Source organism: Engystomops pustulosus, chromosome 6 (genome assembly GCF_040894005.1).
Source record: "Engystomops pustulosus chromosome 6, aEngPut4.maternal, whole genome shotgun sequence".
NCBI lineage: Eukaryota > Metazoa > Chordata > Amphibia > Anura > Leptodactylidae > Engystomops > Engystomops pustulosus.
The window spans coordinates 145,764,375-145,788,527 of record NC_092416.1 but is presented as its reverse complement, the minus strand read 5'-3'; the positions used below and the strand labels follow the sequence as shown (position 1 = coordinate 145,788,527).

At 43.6% G+C, this 24,153-nt stretch overlaps 3 protein-coding genes and 1 long non-coding RNA gene across 10 annotated transcripts in view; 2 read left to right on the top strand and 2 right to left on the bottom strand.

The window, feature by feature from the left end:
- Window positions 1–944: 944 nt before the first annotated feature.
- On the bottom strand, window positions 945–8,519 carry LOC140064595 (protein kinase C theta type-like). Of its 2 annotated transcripts, XM_072111647.1 has the most exons (6): window positions 5,831–8,519; window positions 5,227–5,309; window positions 3,806–4,024; window positions 1,924–2,021; window positions 1,225–1,362; window positions 945–1,140 (listed from the first exon to the last, which is right to left on the bottom strand). In XM_072111647.1, the coding sequence occupies exon 1, from the start codon at window positions 7,625–7,627 to the stop codon at window positions 5,969–5,971; it is 1,659 nt and encodes a 552-aa protein (XP_071967748.1). In that variant the 5' UTR covers window positions 7,628–8,519; the 3' UTR covers window positions 945–1,140; window positions 1,225–1,362; window positions 1,924–2,021; window positions 3,806–4,024; window positions 5,227–5,309; window positions 5,831–5,968. The 2 variants fall into 2 exon arrangements, with proteins under 2 accessions (XP_071967748.1, XP_071967749.1); XM_072111648.1 differs by lacking the exon at window positions 1,924–2,021.
- On the top strand, window positions 3,890–12,772 carry LOC140064596 (uncharacterized). 4 transcript variants are annotated; one of them, XM_072111649.1, is made up of 3 exons: window positions 3,890–4,040; window positions 6,560–6,751; window positions 11,093–12,772. In XM_072111649.1, the coding sequence occupies exon 3, from the start codon at window positions 11,264–11,266 to the stop codon at window positions 12,656–12,658; it is 1,395 nt and encodes a 464-aa protein (XP_071967750.1). In that variant the 5' UTR covers window positions 3,890–4,040; window positions 6,560–6,751; window positions 11,093–11,263; the 3' UTR covers window positions 12,659–12,772. The 4 variants fall into 4 exon arrangements, with proteins under 4 accessions (XP_071967750.1, XP_071967751.1, XP_071967752.1 ...); XM_072111650.1 differs by lacking the exon at window positions 3,890–4,040 and adding an exon at window positions 5,546–5,642; XM_072111651.1 differs by lacking the exon at window positions 3,890–4,040 and having other exon boundaries at window positions 6,362–6,751.
- Window positions 12,773–12,892: 120 nt separating this feature from the next.
- Window positions 12,893–17,760, top strand: LOC140064598 (uncharacterized). Its single transcript, XR_011847779.1, has 2 exons — window positions 12,893–12,953; window positions 15,276–17,760. It is a non-coding gene; the product is annotated as an uncharacterized lncRNA (long non-coding RNA).
- Window positions 17,137–24,153, bottom strand: part of LOC140064597 (potassium channel subfamily K member 9-like) — a 39,352-nt gene continuing 32,335 nt past the window's right edge. For all 3 annotated transcript variants that reach the window (XM_072111654.1, XM_072111653.1, XM_072111656.1), the window contains exon 3: window positions 17,137–18,630. In XM_072111654.1, the coding sequence (XP_071967755.1) occupies window positions 17,714–18,630 (917 nt within the window). In that variant the 3' untranslated portion in view covers window positions 17,137–17,713. The remainder of the gene's footprint in view (window positions 18,631–24,153) is intronic.

The following is a 24,153-nucleotide window of genomic DNA, read 5'->3' as shown; positions in this document are numbered from 1 at the left end:
AGGCCACTCTCTGGCCTTTTTTGTAAATTAATGTGATGTAGAGTAGCGTGCACAGCTGGGACCGGCCTCAGTGTCTGTCACTTGCCTGTGTCCCAACTACCGGGCAGGAGGCCGCATCGCTAACACTTCCTTCCACCCCCTGCAACCTCAGGCTATGGTGTGTCAGGTAAGTGCATACATTGTTTGTACATAACATGTATATACTTGTGTTAATCAAGTGTATATAAGTGTTTGACATGTGCATGTGATGTATTGTATGTGTACACATGTGTGTTATGTGTAAGTATGTGTATTTTTCTTTAATTGTGTAAGGCCTATACACATATGTATAGGAGCAGGAGGGAGGAGCAATGCTGGCCATATACATTGTGTAGATTCTATATACATTACACAGTGATGTATGCAAATACATTTTCCAAGGTGATAAATGGAAAACAATGCCTCCTTTTGCTACCTTGAAAGGCGGCCCCCATAACACCAAGTATGACCTACAAGAAGTCAAATGACATGATGTGGGAATAGACATATTGGTTTGGCTTAATCCCACATCATGTTATTAGGCTTCTTGCAGGTCATGCTTGGTGATAAGGGGGCTGCCTTTCAAGGTAGCAAAAGAAGGCATTGTTTTCCATTTAACACCTTGGAAAATGTATTTGCATACTTCCCAGAATTCCCTAGCGGAGCATCTATGGCTTTAAGTCTCCTTTAAGGTGGCCTTAATTGGCCCCTCTTCATAAGGAGAACTCTTACCTTCTGACCCTACATTACACATTAGCAGATGTAGAGTCAGACGGAGTAAGAGGGATTAATGAATCTTCTCATAATTACTGAATAGGGGGTGCAGTGATGACCCCAGTATCGCATGGCCCCTATATAGTACAAGCCCCTATAAAACACATAGATGCTCATTGCATCTAGAATAATCCACACATAAGTCATAGAAGTGAGGAATAAATGAGATGAATTTATTATAATTCTCATAAATTCATTGTAGTCCTCTGTATGATGGGGGTCGCTGTTCAGCTCCTCTTGTCCCGGCTCCGCAGCTGGCAGGAAAGTGAATCATATGGCACAGGGATGGTGAGAGTGCGGGGCTATGGGTCCTAGAGGTGGAGAAGGGTCCCACAAGGCGTAGGAACGCTGCAAGAGAGAAGACCCTATAAGTATGTAGGAAGGAATAGGACACGATATGTTGTGTGTGACCCCTCTGATGCCACCACTCACCAGTCCACTAGCCCGGCCACGATCATGTCATGGATCTGATACTCCATTCCTAAGCGCAGAGGTTTTCTAGTAGACAGATCTGTGTGGAGGACTTCTTTATATCAGAGCGACTGATCGGTGAGACAAGAGCTTTCCTTCCTGTGCAGAGCAAGAAGGAGATAAGAACTATTCAACAGAGGACGTGAGGCCCAGGGTTTGGGGTGACACCCCGTACCCCTTCCTGTTTAACACCTCTTTATTATTTGGGTCAATTATGGGGATACCAAATTTATACAGATTTTATTAGGTTTTAAAAAAATGAAAACCTATTGTATGAAAAAAAGTCTTCATTTTGCCGCATTCTGACACTGATAACTTTTTCATACATTTGGAGTGTGGGACTGTGTAATGTGGCAATTTTTTAGGGCGAGATGAAGTTTACATTGATACCATTAGTGGGACTGTACAAGCTTTTCATCAATTTTTATAAGTTGCAAAATGACAAGAAAAGTGGCATTTATGGCGTTCATCCTCGGGAAATAATGAGACCTCGATCTGGACTTTTGGGACTCCAAAAGCACTTGGTCTATATGGTGAGGGCTTAGCCCGTAAGTCGTCTCCTTACACCCCTTGCCACATACCCACATACTCCCATAGACCAGTACTATAGAGACACTTCTGATACTACTAGCAGTATAGATCTCATGTATCCTACATTACCTTTTATATATTGTTTGTAGAATTTCCCGGCTCCGGGGATGGACAGTCAGCAGCTCTCGGCATCCCTGACATTAAGGACCCCGGCACGGACAAGCTGCCTGATAGACAAGAATATAATGAGATAAAAAGCTCTGTAATATCTGATCATCTAATATTGTACAATAATCCTCAGATGCTGGAAGTGACCTAAAAATGTCCTGCAACCCTGAGGTGACCCCAAAAATCCTGGGATCTGGTGTCACATTTGGCATCAAGAGCAGCAGACGTTACTGAGATTTATGCTCCCTTACACTGATTCTTCTGTTTAGGCCAGGGGTGCACAACCTTTTTGGGCCCAAGGGCCGCATTGTCATGCTGCAACCCTTCAGGGGGCCAAAACCCTAGAGGCACCAAAACCAGAGTAAATTCCCTCCAGAAACCACTAGTGCATAATCCAGCGTTTGTATAATAAGTAACATGGACCTCAGAGCAGACTACAATACAGCGCACAAACAAGACGATAATAATGATGGTGCAAATTGTCTGATCACATGCAGCAGGTAATTGTGAATAACGGGCTGCACGCATGGGGCTCTGGTAGACCCCAGTACTGGGCCCTACCTTCAGCCAGTCAGGTATTCTTACTTATTATTAAAAGGCCGATTCTATCCTTTTTTCTGCCTGAAGTGAAAAGAATATATGTACAAGAATATAACTACTATAAAACTACCCCCTATGTACAGGAATATAACTACTATAATACTGCCCCCTATGTACAAGAATATAACTACTATAATACTGCCCCCTATGTACAAGTATATAACTACTATAATACTGCCCCCTATGTACAATAATATAACTACTATAATACTGCCCCCTATGTACAGGAATATAACTACTATAATACTGCCCCCTATGTACAAGAATATAACTACTATAATACTGCCCCCTATGTACAATAATATAACTACTATAATACTGCCCCCTATGTACAAGAATATAACTACTATAATACTGTCCCCTATGTACAAGAGTATAACTACTATAATACTGCCCCCTATGTACAGGAATATAACTACTATAATACTGCCCCCTATGTACAAGAATATAACAACTATAATACTGCCCCCTATGTACAGGAATATAACTACTATAATACTGCCCCCTATGTACAGGAATATAACTACTATAATACTGCCCCCTATGTACAGGAATATAACTACTATAATACTGCCCCCTATGTACAAGAATATAACTACTATAATACTGCCCCCTATGTACAGGAATATAACTACTATAATACTGCCCCCTATGTACAAGAATATAACTACTATCATACTGCCCCCTATGTACAAGAATATAACTACTATAATACTGCCCTTATGTACAAGAATATAACTACTATAATACTGCCCTTATGTACAAGAATATAACTACTATAATACTGCCCCCTATGTACAGGAATATATGTCCCTCCCTCCTGCCCCAAGTTCTAGTTCCCCTCTCCCCTGCTGCCCCCAATTGTAGTCCCCCCTGCTGCCCCCAGTTCTAGTTCCCCTCCCCTCCTGCCCCCGGTTCTGGTCCCCCCTCCTCTCCTGCCCCCAATTCTAGTTCCTCCTCCTCACTGTGAGCAGCCCTGTTCCTCAGGAGGCTGTATGGAGGAGAAGTGGGAGGGTCATGTGATGATGACATCACCGCAGGTCCTCCAGCTTCCCCTCTATACAGCAGGGAAGGTCCTGCAGCGCTTACTTTACACTTGTTTTATTCCGTCTTTTCTGCCATTGTGGGAGCTGCAGGCCACAGGGCCGGACCACATCCTATGGGTTGGCAGGCCAAGGGTTGTGCACTCCTGGTTGAGGGTAACATGCGTCGGGCTGTGACAAGCCATTTTTGGTTTATTTACCTTATAACAAATGTCTGATCCTTCTGTGATTTCTGCATTGCTGATCCGATGTCTCTCCATCATCTCTTCTTTGCTGTAGATGATCTGGGAGGCAGAGAAGAGGCCCGGAGTCTAGGAAGCGGCGAAGAAGAGATAATCCTCCTTCCTGACCACAAGGAAAGTGTCATGATCAGATCCAGGCTGGACAAGGAAAATGTCTGCATTCAGCTGCAAAGTGCTCTACAAGAGAGAGATGGTATGTATTATTCTATATACAAGAATGTACAAGAATATAACTCCTATAATACTGCCCCCTATGTACAGGAATATAACTACTATAATACTGCCCCCTATGTACAGGAATATAACTACTATAAATACTGCCTCCTATGTACAGGAATATAACTACTATAATACTGTCCCCTATGTACAGGAATATAACTGCTATAATACTGCCCCTATGTACAGGAATATAACTACTATAATACTGCCTCCTATGTACAAGAATATAACTCCTATAATACTGCCCCCTATGTACAGGAATATAACTACTATAATACTGCCCCCTATGTACAAGAATATAACTACTATAATACTGCCACCTATGTACAAGAATATAACTACTTTAATACTGCCTCCTATGTACAAGAATATAACTACTATAATACTGCCCCCTATGTACAAGAATATAACTACTATAATACTGCCCCCTATGTACAGGAATATAACTACTATAATACTGCCCCCTATGTACAAGAATATATCTACTATAATACTGCCCCCTATGTAAAAGAATATAACTACTATAATACTGCCCCCTATGTACCAGAATATAAATACTATAATACTGCCCCTATGTACAAGAATATAACTACTATAATACTGCCCCCTATATACAAGAATATAACTACTATAATACTGTCCCCTATGTACAGGAATATAACTGCTATAATACTGCCCCTATGTACAGGAATATAACTGCTATAATACTGCCTCCTATGTACAAGAATATAACTCCTATAATACTGCCCCCTATGTACAGGAATATAACTACTATAATACTGCCCCCTATGTACAAGAATATAACTACTATAATACTGCCACCTATGTACAAGAATATAACTACTATAATACTGCCTCCTATGTACAAGAATATAACTACTATAATACTGCCCCCTATGTACAAGAATATAACTACTATAATACTGCCCCCTATGTACAGGAATATAACTACTATAATACTGCCCCCTATGTACAAGAATATATCTACTATAATACTGCCCCCTATGTAAAAGAATATAACTACTATAATACTGCCCCCTATGTACCAGAATATAAATACTATAATACTGCCCCTATGTACAAGAATATAACTACTATAATACTGCCCCCTATATACAAGAATATAACTATACAAGTGTATATATATGCACCGCACTCACCAGTAATCCATCTACTGTAGAGTCATTGAAGAGTTTATGCAAGAATTGCGCTCAGAGATAGGATGCAGATTCCTGGAGATTCTCTGAGGAAGACATAAGTAAATACATATATATATATATATATATATATATATATATATATATATACTGAACATGACAAAATGGAGGATTTCAGAACACAAGATGGACGCCACAACCAGTGCATAGAGAATAGATACTGGGCCTCAGTTATCATAGCAACCCATCAGAACTCAGCTTTCATTTCTTAATTAGTAGTAGTAAAATGAAAGCTACTCTGTGATTGGTTGTTATGGGTAACAATGGATAAATGAGGCCTATGCTGGATTTCCTCTCATTATGTCAGACAATATACAATTATAATAAGGAACCAAGAAAGGGAACACACCGGACCTGAAGTACAAGACCAGCACATACATGGGCAGTACATGGGCAGTTGTCATAAGAAACCAAGAGCAAATATTTCACTTTTTTAACTGCTTAAAAAAAATTGGTTGCAATGGGAAACTGCACAAATAGGAGACACAGAAGTAAACAAAACTATCACTAGGTAGCACAAAAGTATAAAAGCAGCAGAGTCCTGTACCTGCATGGTGATGGCTGCTTGGCGTCCCACATCCACGTGCAGCACTGGATGATGATGATGACAAAAATGGCGCTGCCTCCAGTGATTGTGGGTGGGGCCTAGTATCACCTTGACACTCGGCGGTCAGATTTGGTATGTCTATAGAGGCCAATAAGCCTCCTCAAATGAAAAGTCAGGGATGTGGTCGGCATTTGATTGGCAGTCCTCATCTTCTTCATCTTGTAAGAAGGACAGATCCAAGGGCTGGCTTGTGGGAGAGATATTGTTCTGGTCCAACGCTGGTGGGAAAGGTGGACTGATGGTCTTATCTTCTACTTTCACCCAATCAATGCCGCTATAGAAGGGGTGCTGCCGAATGTCACCATGCCAACCTAGACGTCTGTGGCGATCCCTGCAAAGCAGTTTTGGCAAGATGTCTTTTGCCTCATCACTAAGATGATCGGGGTAGGTGGGCTCCTTCTCTAACACCACCTGCCGATACTGCAGGAGATTGTTCCCTCCAGTGAAGGGAAAGTTGTTGGTCAGGAGTCGATATAGCAGCACTCCGAATGCCCACCAGTCTGCAGATAAACCATAGGCATTCCCAGTCAGCATCTCAGGCGGATTGTAGTATGGGGCTCCGGCTAATCCAAAGATTGTCATGGCTCCAAAGACGTTTTCTGCTGCGTACCCAAAGTCACATATCCTGCTGTGGCCCTGGCGGTCAATGAGGATGTTTTCTGTTTTTAGGTCCCGGTGAATTACACCAATCTGGTGCAGATGTTGTAAACCACAGATGACTTGTGCTGTACAAAGGGCGGCAGTATTAACATCCAAGGGTCCTCTAGCCTCCAGAACTTCCTCCAAGCTGCCACCAGGGAGATACTGCATGACCAGGAAGGCGTAAGATCTGGTCTGGAAGGCTGCAAAGGCACTGCACAGGTAAGGTTTTCCAGATGTGCGCCTCAACACTCTGCTTTCCTGCAGCATGTTATCTACTTGGTTTTTGGCCATGACTTTAATGGCCATGGTGGTATTTTTGTTCTTGACTGATGCCAGGTAGACACATCCAAAACACCCGTGGCCAAGTTCGCGGTGGAATATGAAGCGTGATACATCATTTTTAGCAAGGTCTGCAATTTTTCTCTTCTGTCCTCTTTGCTGATGGGTTGAGGGGACCCGGTCTTGGAGCCCCTGAGGAGCGATGGTGTTATATGATGCTGGAGCTCCATTATCATCAATTTTTAAATTTTTCATGGCTTCAATCAGGTCTTCAATTTTTGTCTTCTTCTGTTCTCCATCAGGATGGTTTGAGGGGACTTTCCCTTGGGGAGACAGGGAACTACTCACTGTGGATGCTTTGCAGCTTGAGGTTTCAGCCTTTCTGGAGAGGTCACTCCTGTTGATGGGTTTCAGAACCAGTGGAGCTATGGTTTTAGATGATGGAGGAGCTCCATTTTCATCAATCTTTAATTTTTTCATGGCCTCAATCAGGTCTTCGATTTTTGTCTTCTGTTCTCCATCAGGATAACTCATGAAGGGTGACAGACCCTGAGGAGCGATGGTTTTAGATGATGGAGGGGCTCCATTTTCATCAATTTTTAATTTTTTCATGGCCTCAATCAGGTCTTCGATATTTCTCTTCTGTTCTCCATTAGTGTGGTTTGTGGGGACCTGGCCTTGGAGAGACAGGGAACTACTCACTGAGGATATTTTGCGGCTTGGGGTCTCAGCCGTCCTAGAGCTGGAGTTTGGTCCATCAGTATCCTCACTCTCCCTATTCATGTCGACCTCCTTTTTCCCAGATGGGGGCGACATCTCTGGAGCCACTGATGCTCCTCTCTTTCTCACCTTCCCAAAAATACCCAATTCCCAAAACCCAAAGTCTTCAAAATAAAGCGCACTCCGAGGAAATAATCCAATAGGAAAGAATCCAATATGGAGCCTGAGTGTGTGCAGCTGTGTTCCGGGTTTATATAGCCTCGTGATGTCATAAGAGCAAGTGATATCACAATACAACAGCCAATGAGGTGAGGGCTATCTTGGGTGTGTCCCATGTTTTCAGAATCCAATGATGTCATGGTAAACAAGACAACGTCATTTCAATAGACACAGGAAAAATATTAACCCTTTCTTGTGGCAGTTGATAGCAGCTGTTTTGTCCAGTGCAGATGTGATGGGGCAGGGGATAACTTGGTCTGTTTGTCAGACTATTTGCAGACCTGCACCTCATTCAGGTGATTGGGGATCAGGTCGGTCCTACATACAGACCAAGATTTATGACTTTTGGTACCCTGAAGAGCTGTGTGATGTACTGTGTTTCCCTAAAACTAAGCCAGTCTCTTATATTAATGTCTACTCCTAAAGAGACACTAGGTCTGATTTTCAGGGGATGTCTTATTTTTACATGAACAGGAATGTCTTATTTTGGGGAAACAGGATGTGTAATCAGACCTCTGTGTATGTTGTTAGTAGCAAAAGAACTGTGAAATATGGATTTATATTCCAGGATTGTATTGCACTCAGGGTCGGACTAGGGGGCCCCAGGGTCCATCAGTGATTCTGGGGCCCTCCTTCTGCTACATGGAAATATAACTTGTATCTTCTTAGGCCGCGATTACATAATTCGTTTTCATTATGTTTTGAAAAGCACAGGACATATGTCAGGCGCAAAACGCATCCCAAAACACATCCCAAAACACATGAGTATTATTGACAGTAAAACCCCACATGTATTCTGAGGTGCGTTTTTATAATGCGTTTGCTATGTGTTTTAAAACAAATAGGGGCACATTTACTAACCGGAGTTCACAGAAAGAGCATTGTCCTAAGATCGTGCGCCCGATATCCTGCATGTGTCGCTTCCCCGCTCAGGTCCGACAGAGTTCACCTTCTTCTTCCTCGTGCATGTAAGTGCATTGTCTTGTGACACAATTTGAAAGTTAAATTCTGCGCTCAGTCCGAATCAGTCGGATCATCCGACAGCACGCCCCCTAAATTGCACCGCATGGAAGCCAGCGCAGCTGCGCCAAAAAAGAGGTTGCGTGTAACACAATCCCAGCGCACCCGCTACTTTAATACCCCTGCAAGTCATTTTCCCATTGAAGATAGGACACAGCCCGAAAAAAGTGTGTCACAAAGCGGTGCAAAGTCTAAGTTAATATGCCCCATAATTTGAACACAGCCTAAAACCATGTGCACAAGATGTGATTGAATTGTGTTTTAAAATTCGTTTTAGGGGGGCATCTGGAGACTCTCCTCTAGATGTTTGTGTTTGGTAAATAGTAATTGTAATTTAACTCTAAACATATCTGCGTTCAGACGTCAGGTAGGAGTCTGCATTCAGAGGAGAGTCTCCAGATGCGCCTAAAATGTAATTCAATCTTGTGAACATGGTAAGATGTAAGGTCCAGCATTAGGTAGGACCTATTAAATACAATCAGTGCCTCTGCCAGCTCTTATTGTGGCCCCTCACCTCCCCCTTATATTGTGGAGGTTCTCATCTGCTCCCTCTAATACCCCTATATTATGTGCTCCTTTTCATACACCCCATAATGTAGGCCCCCTCTAATACCCCCTAAAATGTGGGTCTTTTTTCATACCCACCAAATTTTAGGCCCCCCGTATTGTAGCTCTTATTTCATACCCCACATATTGTGGGCCCGCACACATACCCCCCCATATTGTCATCCCCTCTAATACCCCCCATATTGTTGCTCTGTCTCATACCCCCATATTGTGGGTGCATTCTCATACCCCCCATAATGTGGGCCCCTTCTTATACCCCCCATATTGTGGGCTTCCTCTCATATCCCACATATTGTGGACCTTCTCTACTGCCCCCATGTTGTGGGCCCCTTCTACTACCCCCCATATTGTAGGCCCCCTTTCATACCCCCCTAATGTGGACCCTCTCATCTCCTTCTTAGGCTACATTCACACGTCTGTATAGGGGCGTATATACAGCCGACATACATAGACGTATATATATACGGTCCCCCATAGACGGCAATGGATGTACGGGAGCAGTACGGTGCCATGTCCTAGCGCCGTGGACCATATATCTCTATGGAGAGGGGTGGGCACAACGTCATGTGAATGTAGCCTTAAGCTGAATAAAAGTAGAAAATGCATCCACAAACATATTGGGGCAGATTTACTTACCCGGTCCATTCGCGATCCAGTGGCGTGTTCCCTGCGGTGGATTCGGGTCCGGCCGGGATTCACTAAGGTGGTCCCTCCAACGTCCACCAGGTGGCGCTGCTGTGCTGAACTCCGCTGAAATGCACTCAAGTACACCGGCCTATTCCTGGTGAAGTTAAGTGCAAGCTCCGCGACACTTTTTGTTTTTTAAATGCGGCGGTTTTTCCGAATCCGTCGGCGACACCCCCCGATTTCCGTCGCGTGCATGCCAGCGCCGATGCGCCAAAATCCGATCGCGTGCGCCAAAATCCCGGGGCAATTCAGGGAAAATTGTCGCAAATCGGAAATATTCGGGTATCTCGTCGGAAAAACGCGAATCGGGCCCTTAGTAAATGACCCCCACTGTGCGGTTCAACGAGGACACTCCACATGGGGATGTGACCTGCTGTCTGGGCACATAAGGGAAGCAGCACCGTATTGTGGCCCCTCATCACCCCCTGATATTGTGACCTCTCATCTCCTCCTGTAATATGGAGCTGTAGGAGGATTTTATAGGAGACAGACAAAGGAGAGGTAGATAGATGATAAATATGACAATGAAAATAGATTTATAGATGCAGAACTATGTTATTACGGTATATACAGAGAGCTGGATAGATGGATATAAGAGATAAATAGAGTAGAAGAGAGATAGAGGATCATTGATAGACGGATAGATAAAAGAGATAGATAGGTAGAAAGAAGATAAATGAATGGTTAGATAGACAGATATTTAGATAGGAAATAGACAAATTATTGGAGACAGATAACTACAGATGATAGATAGATGATATAGATATGAGATAGATGTTAAGCATCTTCACCCAGGCAATTAACCGAGGGGTATAAAAGAGCAATACATCCTCTGCCCACAGAAGTCCACATGCAGGGGGCCCCTTTAGGACAGCGGGCCCAACAATGTCCAGTTTGCCCCAGTGTAGAAATTATGTATATTTTCTTAGGGCCCCATTCATAAGTCTGCTATGGGGCCCTGCCTCTCCTAGTTATGCCCTGGTACCTACTACATCCAGATTACTGCTGTTGACCAGAGGCTGTTTTTTACTTTATTTGGTTGCAAAATAATATTTCTTTGTTTTTCAGTTTATTTGTTGGCCAGTGTTATATGCCTATGAGCAGCAGGACTGCAGGAAGCTTCACTTTCAGAGGACCTCATAAGCCAGATACATGCCAGGGCCAGCAGTTATCACCGATGGATCCAGACATAGAAATCCACCATGAATCTCTGTGATAGGCAGAGGAAATTTAATAAAAATGGTACTTATGCCCCAATTGCTCTACATCTTGCATAATACGCCTGTATGGATACCCTTTAGAATATTTTATGGCGTACAAGGTATGTTCCGGGAGCTGCTGTGGAAAAAGGGGCATCCTAGGATTAAATTGGAAACCCTGCAAAGAGCTAAAGATAATGGGGGCCTGGCTATACCTAACCCATGGATTTATTTCTTAGCTGCGCAAGCACAACAACTAAGAGGCTGGGCGCAGGATTTAGATGGAGCTGGACCGAATGGTAGATTAGTATCAATCATGACGGGCATGGTACCACCAATTACAGCAATAGAGATAGGGAAAGTGGGAACAATAAGTGGATTGAGATGTCCGACCTTAGCCCTCATGGCGAAAACTTGGAGCAAGATTAAAAGTATATTGGGGGTCAAGGGGAATAGCGAATATTTTCCTATTTGGCACAACCCAAAGCTTCCGGAGATGTTCAGACTTGAAGGGTTCTCTCCATGGGAAGGCAAAGGGATTTGGTTTCTTCATCAATTATTAGAGGGTGAGACCTTTAAATCCTTTGAGCAGCTACAAGAATCCTTTCATCTAACACATACACAATTTTATAAGTTTCTCCAACTGAGACATGCATCCGAAAAGACGATCAAAGATGAAAGGATTCAAACCTCAAATCATAGTGTCCTAAAAATAGTAGTAGGAGGGGGCTCGAGTAAGGGAATTATATCCTGTATTTATTCTAGACTATTAGAAGAATATCTAAAAGAACACCCTCTTAATATAAAGGAGAAATGGGAAGCAGATCTGGGGGAAATTTCTGACACTCAATGGGACGTAGTTTTGGAAAGTATACCATCATTGTCTCCGTCGGAGGCCCAAAGATTGTCACAAATTTATATCCTACACAGGGTGTATAAGACGCCAAGCTTGCTCCATAAAATAGGACTTCGGAATGACTCTTGCTGTCCTAGATGCTCGGCTCCAAATGCTAAACTGTTTCATATGATGTGGGAGTGTAAGGAGTTGGAGGAATTCTGGAAGCAAGTTCTCCATTTAATCCGGAAAGTATTATCGGTAGACCTAGAACCGGACCCGAGGGCTTGCTTATTGGGTCTGATAGAAAGTGACACCATGGAAGGGGCTACATTGCTATGTGCACAGAAAATGTTATATTTGGCTCGTAAGGCCATAGCGGCTCGGTGGATTCAAGCTCTGGCACCTACAGCGCAGGAATTTATAAACAAGGTCAATAATATAATCAGACTGGAATGGGGAGTGTATCTAAAAAGGAAATGTCCAAAAAAATTTGACAAGATATGGGGCAGATGGCTGGGTACGGCGGGACTACCAAACAAAGCTCTAATAGATCTGAGAAATAGTACTCGATACCAAATGATGTTACTAGGCACATAAAAATAGATACTTTTCTATCTAGGTCCCTTACACTCTCTAGTGTGAAGTATAAGATCCGGATGAGTGGTCCTTTGGTGCAATCATAGAATCTGGCCTTAAACTGTCTGCTTGGGGTAAAGGGGAGGGGGTGGGGGGAGATGGAATGTTAAGATGTTGTATTATTTTGGTCTTGTGTGTCATAGACTGTATGTTATAAAAATTGTAAAAAAAAAAACACAATAAAAAATGTTTTGATTAAAAAAAGAAATCCACCATGAAGATGTTACATGCAAAAGGAGACACTCTGGTGAAAAAGGTAAGTGACTATAAAAAGTTGCATATTTGTTGTATCAGGAATACAAGCTAAGTAAAGTCAGTGGCTGACAGTCTACAAGTGTTTCCGGACGCACTTTATGTAATCTTATGCGGCCCCTATAATTTCCCTGACAACGGAGATGTCCTACATTTTGATACTAGTAGCACATTTGGCAGCGTGTCTACAGCCGTGTTCTCTGCTACAAATCCGCCTAAAGCTACTTTAAAATTACATTTTACATTTCTGCAGATTTTAATCTCCCGTTCCCCCTCTCTTTTTAATCAGCCAATGAATTATCAAGACCTCGGCCAAGTTTTAACTAATAAGGAATTTTCGATATTACATTGGCGCTGCACCATAGCACATGTAGGAAAGTGTCAGCCGGAAAACTGTCCACGTTGCTAGGGAACAGGCGACAGGTTATGCCCGTGCACATTTATAATATATGGTATGTATTTTTTTTTTCTCATCGATTTGGGACCCACAGAAGGTCATGCCTGACTGATAACGCTTACACGCTGTTGCGCTATCTGTTTCAGGTTTTGCATACATACTACAGGTCTGAATTGTCAGGCTGCGTTCACATGTGGTGTTTACATTGCGTTTTGTAACACATTGGGGCAGATTTATTTACCCGGTCCAGCGGCGCGTTCTGTGTGGAGGATTCGGGTCTTTCGGCGATTCACTAAGGCAGTTCCTCCAACCAGGTGTCGCTGCTGCGCTGAAGTTCATCGGAATGCACTGAACTTCACCAAGCCGGGCCGAGTGCAGGTAAGCGCGTGTCCAGCGACATATTTTTTTTTTAAAATGTGGCAGTTTTTCGTAATCCTTCGGGTTTTCGTACGGCCACGCCCCCCGATTTCCGTCGCGTGCATGCCGGCGCGGATGCGCCACAATCTGATCGCATGCTCCAAAAACCTGGGGCAATTCAGAGAAAATCGTCGCAAAACGGAAAAATTCTGGTAAATCGCCATAAAAACGCGATTCGGGCCCTTAGTAAATGACCTCTATTACATTCGCTGAGGGGAGGAGACTTGCCTAATTACATTGGGGCAGATTTACTTACCCGGTCCATTCGCGATCCAGCGGCGCGATCTCTGTGGAGGATTCGGGTCCGGCCGGGATTCACTAAGGCAGTTTCTCCGACGTCCACCAGGCGTCGCTGCTGCGCTGAAGACCATCGGATTGCATCGGAGTTCACCGTCCTGCCCTGGGTGCACGTAAGCTCGTGTCGAGCGCCGGTTTTTCCGAATCCGTCGGGTTTTTTTATGGCCATGTCCCCTATTTCTGTTGCGTGCATGCCGGCGCCGATGCGCCACAATCCGAACGCGTGCGCCAAAATCCTGGGGCAATTCAGGGAAAATCGGCGCAAATTGGAAATATTCGAGTAACACGGCGGGAAAACACGAATCGGGCCCTTATGAAAATGACCCCCGTTGTGTTAACATTTTTGTTTACCAATGCAATGTTAACGCAATGGGGGAAATTCATAAATCACCAGCGTCAGACTTCACAGTCAAAATGCCTTCCATAACATTTATGAAGTCTCTTTTTGGCACTTTCTTGATTATTTCGGCAAAGCGGTATGTGCTTTTGGGGAAAACTGGTCATGCAGTGGTTAGCATTGTTTTACAGAACGCTAATGTTAATATGTTATACATTGTGATAACATTGGCCCAGATTTATCAAAAGAAGGCACTATGTGCAGTTTGCCTCATGAATGTACAGGGTGCGCCACATTATTGAATCCTGGTGCACGGTATACAATTATCTGCCCCCCCCCCCCTGCACTGCTCGGGAAGTGCGCACCATCTCTTTTTAGGTGCACCTTTAACATACAGTATGCAACACAATTCTGTCAAGTCACTTTAATAAATGTTGATAAGTCTGAATCGACACCAGAACGCCCCTTAGTTGCAGATTTTTGTTGGTGTAGCGGACCTAGTGCAGCCGTGACACAAAACTGGGCAAGAAAACAGGTGCAGACATTTAATTAATGTGGCCCATTGTTAAAGGTGCACCAAAAAAGAGATGGGGCGCACCCTGCACCCTCATGAGGCGGACTGCATAGTACAGAGTGCACTTTTTATAAACCTGCCATTGTCCCACATTTAGCGCCAGTTTTCTGTTCGACTTTGCACTGAAAAGTACAAATTGCTTGCATGTATATATGAAGAGATTGTTCCTGTTTTATATCGTTTCTGCCCCTGCGCCACAAAATGCTGCACCTAAAGCAAAGATCCCATAGACCCCTCTACCCCAAGGGAATATGTTATTCTAAGAATGGAAACACACTAAATTATTTGTAGTTTAATTTTTTAGAGAAAATGCACCATCCTGGACGATGCAACATCCTTCGGGCACCAAATGCTGAGAAATGGGTCCGATATAAAAAGGTGTAATGAAAGAAAGCTCCAGATGGTACCTGAGAGTACTGTAGTATGGTGGAGATCTATTTACTCTGTCACATGCTACACATACATTTAGAAGCCTAATGGCATATGAATGGGTCAGACCGCTTGCTGACCTGATATCACGGAATGATCACATGCAGAGAAAGAAAATCCATGCATCATAGTGATGCTTGCCTTTGTATACTGCAGGGTGCACCAGATTCAGGGTTTCTGGCACCCGTTCTTCTTAAATCTTGGGCTCCCTGCACTGCCCCAACAGACATAAGGCTTGCACATTTCTGCTTGATAAATTCGGCACATGGCCCGTCTGAGCAGCAGATCGCCTTGTACAGCTGGACCAACAAAATACCAGTGCAAGCAGTTTGCACCTAAAAGAACATGCAAAGACAGACAGAAAAGGGGTGCAAGGACTTTAGGAAGGCTACTCATACTAACGGCACAGCAGGCACATGTCAGCGCACAGGAGAGGATGAGGGGGTGAGCACTGTAATACGGGGAAAGATAGGACATGTCCTATCTTTTCCACATGTACGCAGCGGTACGGTGCCGCAAGTGTGCTGCACCGTACTGCTCTGTGCGCCCATTACCGGCCTGTGGGGGACGTATATACGCTGGCAAGCTTGCGGCTGTATATACGTCCCCCAGCAGTTGTGTGAATGTAGCCTAAATGTGTCCCAGTGTTCACTATTTAGTGGTCTGAACTGATCCTGCAGCCATCAACTGATCAGAGGTGCTCAAACACTTAGTGCAGCCCCAAGGTAAAAGATTCTACTACAATTGACAGTATACAGCTGAAAGAGCCTCCATACGTACTTCTACATGTGGCCAAGGGCATCCGTAGAGACAGAAATGCAGCTGACGTGTGGGCCTTGAAGTGAGGGGGCCGGCTCTAGTTGATCTTATCCCGATGATAACAATATGTGGGGTTGGCTGCATGGCTGGAAAACAGCAGGATGGCTAGCCGGTCTCATCTTCATATGTGAAGACAGACGTGGGGGCCTCCAGGCCCAAGGGACGTGTTGTGTATGACATTATATCTGAACTTCTGTAGGCACTTCTACAAGAGCACAAGTTCTTATCTAGATTTTCATTTTTCAGACCAACCACACAACACTCTCCAATGCCCATAGCTGCTCCTGTAATAGACCTGGCATCACCACTATCATCATGCTTGTAATAAGGATACAAAACTTGTAGCTCGATTTTCCTTTTGTTCTTTTTTTGGGTTACCATCTGAAGTCAGGAAGTAAGAGCTCTCCTTACCGAGAACATTGTAGGTGTGTGGAAACTTATAGCCATTGATGCTGCACTTGGGGATTCTGGGAAATATGCAAATACATTTTATAGGATGGGGCAAGGGAAACAGTGCCTCCTTTTTCTACCTTGTAAGGTAGCTCCCTTAACATCAAGCATGACTTTCATGAGTCCTAACGACATGATGTAAGATTAAAGCCAAACAAGTATGTCTATTCCAGAAGGAGCAGATTTCCTTGTCCCATCTTGGATAATATATTTGCATATTTCCCAGCATCTGAAGTAGAGGCAGATTGTTGGTCTGGGGCATGCTTGGTTCTGTGGCATGATGCCCCTGTAGTCCAAAGAGAATGTTTAGCTCAGAATATGACTGCGGTAGACACATTTGTAGAATGCTACTTGTGCAAGAAGACCAACTGACCCTTGGACCACCTAGATAACCCACATTGATAGAGCCAACCTCTCTTGGACCCACCAAACTGAGGACCACACCAACAAAAAGAGAGACACAGGCCGGTGAGCAGGTAGGTTTAATCTAAAAATGTATCCACCAGTTCAGTTCTCAACCCTCAAAATCAATAAAAATGTCATCTGATCATCTGGTAGACCTGAGGAAGAAACATGGTGCAGGTCCATTAGTCACATCAGCTGTAATGGATGGATTTTAATCCCTATGGAGACACAGCTGTATTTTAAAGAAGAATACTGTAGTCATGCATCCTACCTATTCACAGATGTCCAAGAATTACAGGTAATGAAAATCCCCCCTCCCATTTACAAAATATCTTCCAATGTACATGACTATTCCAATACCAAGAAATACCATAATTTACATTGATTTGCTACATAATTCTGATTAGTTTCTCTTGGATTCAGCTGCAAGTGCTACATACAAAGAAAGCAATACTGTATACAATACAAAAACTGATGGCATTTAGTAACTGTAGATGTTCTTCACAAGGTCAAATGCAAAGGACCTGCACACAACGTATGAAAGTCCTTGCCTTACAGAGTTAAAGACCTCCGAGAGGACCTTAAAAAGCCTAACAAGAGTGTAGGATGAGTTCATCCGCACGTATTACACCAATGACTTTAGATAGATTTCCTCCTGACTCTGAAATGATTTGTGTACCGCTGGTTCTCTGGTGAAAAAATGCTGTCGGGAGATGAGAAGCCGGTGTTGTCGCGAGTGCTCAGTGAGATTTCATCAATTTTGTAAGAGATTGAGTTGTAATAAACTGGGTTGGTGTGGCAGCTCAGCGCCTCATGATGCGATATCGCAGGACTGTCACAAAAAGGGGAGCGGTAACACATACAGGTGCAAAAGGACCCTGCTCTTGAGGTTGCATTTGAAGACCTGCGTCTCCCCCTATCGTGATCATCCTGCATGAGAGGGATGAGGTTAATCTGACTTGTCCTATCTCCTATGGGAAGATAAATAGAGCTCCTACTCCGAGCATCCATCTTGGACTGTAGAGAGAAGCTATTCTGTGCCCTCCGCAGAGAAGCCCTCTCTTCTGCATCACGTCTTTCATCTTCCGAGTTCATGGTCAAGAAACGGAGGACAACTAAATTGAGGAAAGCTCCAATTACTGTCAGTCCCACCAGGATATACATAAAGCTAAAAGCAACATATGGTGGTTTCTTCTGCAAAGCTTCATTTTTCTGAAGGGCAACAAAGTCTCCAAAACCTATGGTTGTAAGTGTAATGAAGCAATAATAGTAAGAGTGGAAGAAGGTCCAACCTTCAAAGTATGAGAAGGCGGCTGCGCCAATGCCCAGAGTGCCAATACAAGAGAGGAAACCAACCAAGACCATATTCTCCATGGACACCTCTGTCTTCCTCATACGGAAACATTTTTTCAACTTTTTTAATAGAAATCGGACAAATGTGTTCATGCGTTCTCCCAGGCTTTGGAACATGACCAGGGTGAGAGGAATCCCAAGGACGGCATAGAACATACAGAACACCTTCCCGGCATCCGTTCCTGGAGCAGCATGTCCATAACCTGGAGGAGAAGACAGAGAACAAGTTTACATAACACACAGTAACAAGTCTTGTTACTACATATAGCCTATAGACAACCCCTTTAAGCAATTTGGGAAAGTTTGCATTTAAAGGAAATCTACCATCAAAATTAAGACTGATAAACCAAAGACACTAATCTGAATATGTTACTGCTCATGTGATCCTGCACATGAAGGGTGTGTTCTTTCTCGTTTTCACGATATTCCTGGCTTTTAACCAAGATAACCTTTTAAACAGACTAGCCGGATTGGTGCTAAAATTCTTAATTTTTAAATGTTAGATTCTACTTCCTCTTTAGCCCACATTTCACATGTTAAAGTGCTGTGAAGTCTCTACTTGACTTGTCAGTTTCAATAAATACTTGTATTAGCAGCTATGAAATTGTAGTTTTTGGAAAATCTCTTCCTATGATATTAGATCTGGGTTGCATCAATCCTCTCTTACACCGACTGAATAAATTGGCAAGTGGGTGTAACCATTTTCCCTTACCAAATTGACATGTTAGTGTACATTCAGAGCTGAGTGGACAGTGTAAGAGTATGTAGGGACACGCCCTATTGACAAGGAGAGTGGCCACACCCAGGAGGAACAGCACAACACAGAAATGTAAGAAAAAAAGCTTGCGGAGAATACAAGAACTGCAAAAATATACATATATGTCCGAAGAGGTCATATATCTACATGGTTTAAAGATTTCAGGATTTTTTTGTGTCAATAAAAACATCTGTAAAAGGTTATCTGTGTCTCCATTAATTTATATCCATGACTGCTATATGAAATCTACTGGTTGCCATTGGAAACAGACAACCATTTAGTTCACCTCTGCTGTCAGATACATGACCTACATTAAAGCTCTGAGTAATGGATGAAGGAGCTCACAAATCATAAAAATCCATCAGAATATTGCACCTAGGCTTTAGACATGATCAAAATATTGAACTTAAAATGATTGCGTTTCTGTTCACTTCTAAATGTTGTTTAAGGGTATTTTCTCTACAATTTTAAAAGGTGCATCTGACCAACAATCGGCATGCGTCCAAGTAATTCCCTTTCCCCTGCTGGTAAAATGTAGTACTACATGCTGGTTACTTAAAGGACATCTACAATGGGATTGACTGATGGTAGACTATTCTTACGCACAAGATTCTTAGGACTTGTTCTAGTAAGAACTTCTTTTATTATAATCCGAAACATGAGTTTGCCAAAAATTAGTCTGAGGCACTCCGGCTTACGTCAACGACACCTCTGTTGAGTGCCTCAACTTATAATTTCTTCATACCCCGTCACTAGTCCAGTCGTGACTGGTCCCAGAAGCTAAGGCGGTCAGAGGACTAGTCTACCATTAATATGATGGTAGAAGTGAATGGGCGACCATGTAACACATCAAAGGGCCAAGTCTTTCAGACTCGGAGCTATTCTTTTCCCATGGAGGGGGGTAAAGAATCAGAGACTTTGCTCTGACGTCTATGGTAAGGGGTTGCCTACATGAGACAACATCACTGTAGTACAACATCCCAAATGAATGTGCAATGGTAGTAGCCATAGCAGCTGCTATGGGGCCCACAGTGTCAGGGGGCATTGGGAGTGTATATGCTGATGTGTATATGCTATATGTGTTTATACTGTATGTGTATGTGTCTATATGCTGCATGGGTGTATAAGGTAGTATATGTATTGTATATATGCTGTATGTATGTATATGTGCTGTGTATATAGTATATGTTTATGCTGTATCTGTGCATGTGGTGTGTATATGCTATATGTGTATAAGTATATAAATGTGTTTATATAAGTATATTGATGTGTGTGATTATAACCTACATGGGTGAATGTACATATGTATATTTTTAAGGGAGACTGAGGTCCCCAATCAGAAGGTTGCTATGGGGCCCTGCCTCTCCTAGTTACGCCATTGACTCTGTGTCTTTACAGCACTCATCTTCTTTATTGAACCCAATAAAAAAAGTAGTTTAATCTGTCAGAAATACAATACCGCTATCCCAGAAGCCAAAAATACACTGACAATACAGAAATAGCTATAAGTTACTGCTGACAAGGAAGTCACCGATGTGAACACTGAGCTGTACACATTGAAGCCTCCCACCTTTCCATCCCCCAGACCGAACATCTGATGAGACCTTAACAGAGGAGCTCACGTCGCTGCTATTTCTGGAGCGCTAGTAGGTAGGTGTGAAACCTCATAGATTGATTTTATGTGATCACCATGGAGCTCCGCTGCCTCGGATTTCTTATTAGTAATGTATATATCTATTGGCTCAGTCTATAGCCATAACCACATAATGATTTTGTAGGTAAGTCTCATTTTACACAGAAGTGATTCTGTTACCAATATTATCCCCCCGTAGTTTAGCAGAATGTGGTATATAAGTGACTGTTCATCCATGTGCAGACCAGGTATCTATATCATCATATATAACACATGAATGATTATACAGATATATAGATACATCTATGTATCTAGAATCCACAGACTGTAGATCACTTTCTTAACACATTCATGAAATACATTTAGTAGAACGTGTATTTGATACCTTGAAATCTCTCTTCTTGTCATGCTAGGAAGTCATGGGGTGGATGTATCAGTGATGGACTGTCATATTTGTATGGTATTTATACAGAAATAGCTGAGCTGTCAATCAGGGGTAGGAACGCCTTCTTGACTTCATAGCTCAGATAGAGCAGAGAACATTATGTATAAAATACAAGTTATAATGAATCTATTTATCTATTTATCAATTTGCACAGCCTGTATACAATCTGTTCAGCTTCTCCTGCTCTATAACATGTTGCCTGCAAATTGGACACTATGTACAATCTTCTCAGCTCCTCCTGCTCTATAAAATACTGCCTGCAGATAGGACACTGTATAATCTTGTCAGCTCCTCCTGTTCTATAACATGCTGCCTGTAGACAGGTCACTGAGCAATCTGCTCAGTTCCACCTGCTCTATAACATGCTGCCTGCAGATTGGACACTGTACAATCTGCTCAGCTCCTCCTTCTCTATAACATGCTTCCTAGAAATAGGACACAGTATAGTTTTGTCAGCTCTTTATGCTCTATATCAGTGATTTTCAACCTGTGTGCCGCGGCACACTAGTGTGCCGCGACACAAGGTTGAGTGTGCCGCGGGGGAAAGTTGCCCGAACTAGGCTGCCCCGGTGTCGAGCTGCCGCCGCGCCCCCGTATTTCTGCCCCATACTTACCTCCAAGTCCCGCGTCGGCGATCTGCCTGTCTTCTGTAGCTCCTGTACCGCGCGGCCCATGTCACGTGACTGACGCGAAAGTCACGTGACCAGAGGCGCGCGGTGCAGGAGCTACAGAAGGTGAGCGGATCGCCATTAGGAGTGACGCTACGCGGAAGAAGACATCAAGGGTAAGTATATAAGGTTATTATTTGTATAAGGAAGGTAGCAAGGGTTTTTTTTTTTATTAGTAAAGGTAGGCTGGGGCTTTTTATTTGTTAAGGGGGGCCTCTAGGGCCTTTTAATTAGTAAAGAGGGGCCTCTAGGGCCTTTTAATTAGTAAAGGGGGGCCTCTAGGGCCTTTTAATTAGTAAAGGGGGGCCTCTAGGGCCTTTTAATTAGTAAAGGGGGGCCTCTAGGGCCTTTTAATTAGTAAAGGGGGGCCTCTAGGGCCTTTTAATTAGTAAAGGGGGGCCTCTAGGGCCTTTTAATTAGTAAAGGGGGGCCTCTAGGGCCTTTTAATTAGTAAAGGGGGGCCTCTAGGGCCTTTTAATTAGTAAAGGGGGGGCTCTAGGGCCTTTTAATTAGTAAAGGGGGGCTCTAGGGCCTTTTAAATAGTAAATGGAGGCCTCTAGGGCCTATTAATTAGTAAAGAGAGGCCGCTACGGGCTCTTAATTTGTAAAGGGAGGCCGCTACGGGCTCTTAATTTGTAAAGGGAGGCCGCTACGGGCTCTTACTTTGTAATGGGAGACCGCTAGGGCCTTTTTATTAGTAAAGGGAGGCAGCCAGGGGCTTTTTATTAGTAAAGGGAGGCAGCCAGGGGCTTTTTATTAGTAAAGGGAGGCAGCCAGGGGCTTTTTATTAGTAAAGGGAGGCAGCTAGGGCCTTTTTATTAGTAAAGGGAGGCCGCTAGGGCCTTTTTATTAGTAAAGGGAGGCTGCTAGGGGCTCTTGATTAGTAAAGGGAGGCCGCCAGGGGCTTTTTATTAGTAAAGGGAGGCCGCCAGGGGCTTTTTATTAGTAAAGGGAGGCCGCCAGGGGCTTTTTATTAGTAAAGGGAGGCAGCTAGGGGCTTTTTATTAGTAAAGGGAGGCAGCTAGGGCCTTTTTATTAGTAAAGGGAGGCTGCTAGGGCCTTTTTATTAGTAAAGGGAGGCTGCTAGGGCCTTTTTATTAGTAAAGGGAGGCCGCCAGGGGCTTTTTATTAGTAAAGGGAGGCCGCCAGGGGCTTTTTATTAGTAAAGGGAGGCAGCTAGGGCCTTTTTATTAGTAAAGGGAGGCAGCTAGGGCCTTTTTATTAGTAAAGGGAGGCAGCTAGGGCCTTTTTATTAGTAAAGGGAGGCAGCTAGGGCCTTTTTATTAGTAAAGGGAGGCCGCCAGGGGCTTTTTATTAGTAAAGGGAGGCCGCTAGGGGCTTTTTATTAGTAAAGGGAGGCAGCTAGGGCCTTTTTATTAGTAAAGGGAGGCCGCCAGGGGCTTTTTATTAGTAAAGGGAGGCCGCCAGGGGCTTTTTATTAGTAAAGGGAGGCCGCCAGGGGCTTTTTATTAGTAAAGGGAGGCCGCCAGGGGCTTTTTATTAGTAAAGGGAGGCCGCTAGGGGCTTTTTATTAGTAAAGGGAGGCAGCTAGGGGCTTTTTATTAGTAAAGGGAGGCAGCTAGGGCCTTTTTATTAGTAAAGGGAGGCAGCTAGGGCCTTTTTATTAGTAAAGGGAGGCAGCTAGGGCCTTTTTATTAGTAAAGGGAGGCCGCCAGGGGCTTTTTATTAGTAAAGGGAGGCCGCTAGGGGCTTTTTATTAGTAAAGGGAGGCAGCTAGGGCCTTTTTATTAGTAAAGGGAGGCAGCTAGGGCCTTTTTATTAGTAAAGGGAGGCCGCCAGGGGCTTTTTATTAGTAAAGGGAGGCCGCTAGGGGCTTTTTATTAGTACAGGGAGGCAGCTAGGGCCTTTTTATTAGTAAAGGGAGGCAGCCAGGGGCTTTTTATTAGTAAAGGGAAGCAGCTAGGGCCTTTTTATTAGTAAAGGGAGGCCGCCAGGGGCTTTTTATTAGTAAAGGGAGGCAGCCAGGGGGTTTTTATTAGTAAAGGGAGGCCGCCAGGGGCTTTTTTATTAGTAAAGGGAGGCCGCTAGGGCCTTTTTATTAGTAAAGGGAGGCATCTAGGGGCTTTTTATTAGTAAAGGGAGGCAGCTAGGGGCTTTTTATTAGTAAAGGGAGGCAGCTAGGGCGTTTTTATTAGTAAAGGGAGGCAGCTAGGGGCTTTTTATTAGTAAAGGGAGGCATCTAGGGCCTTTTTATTAGTAAAG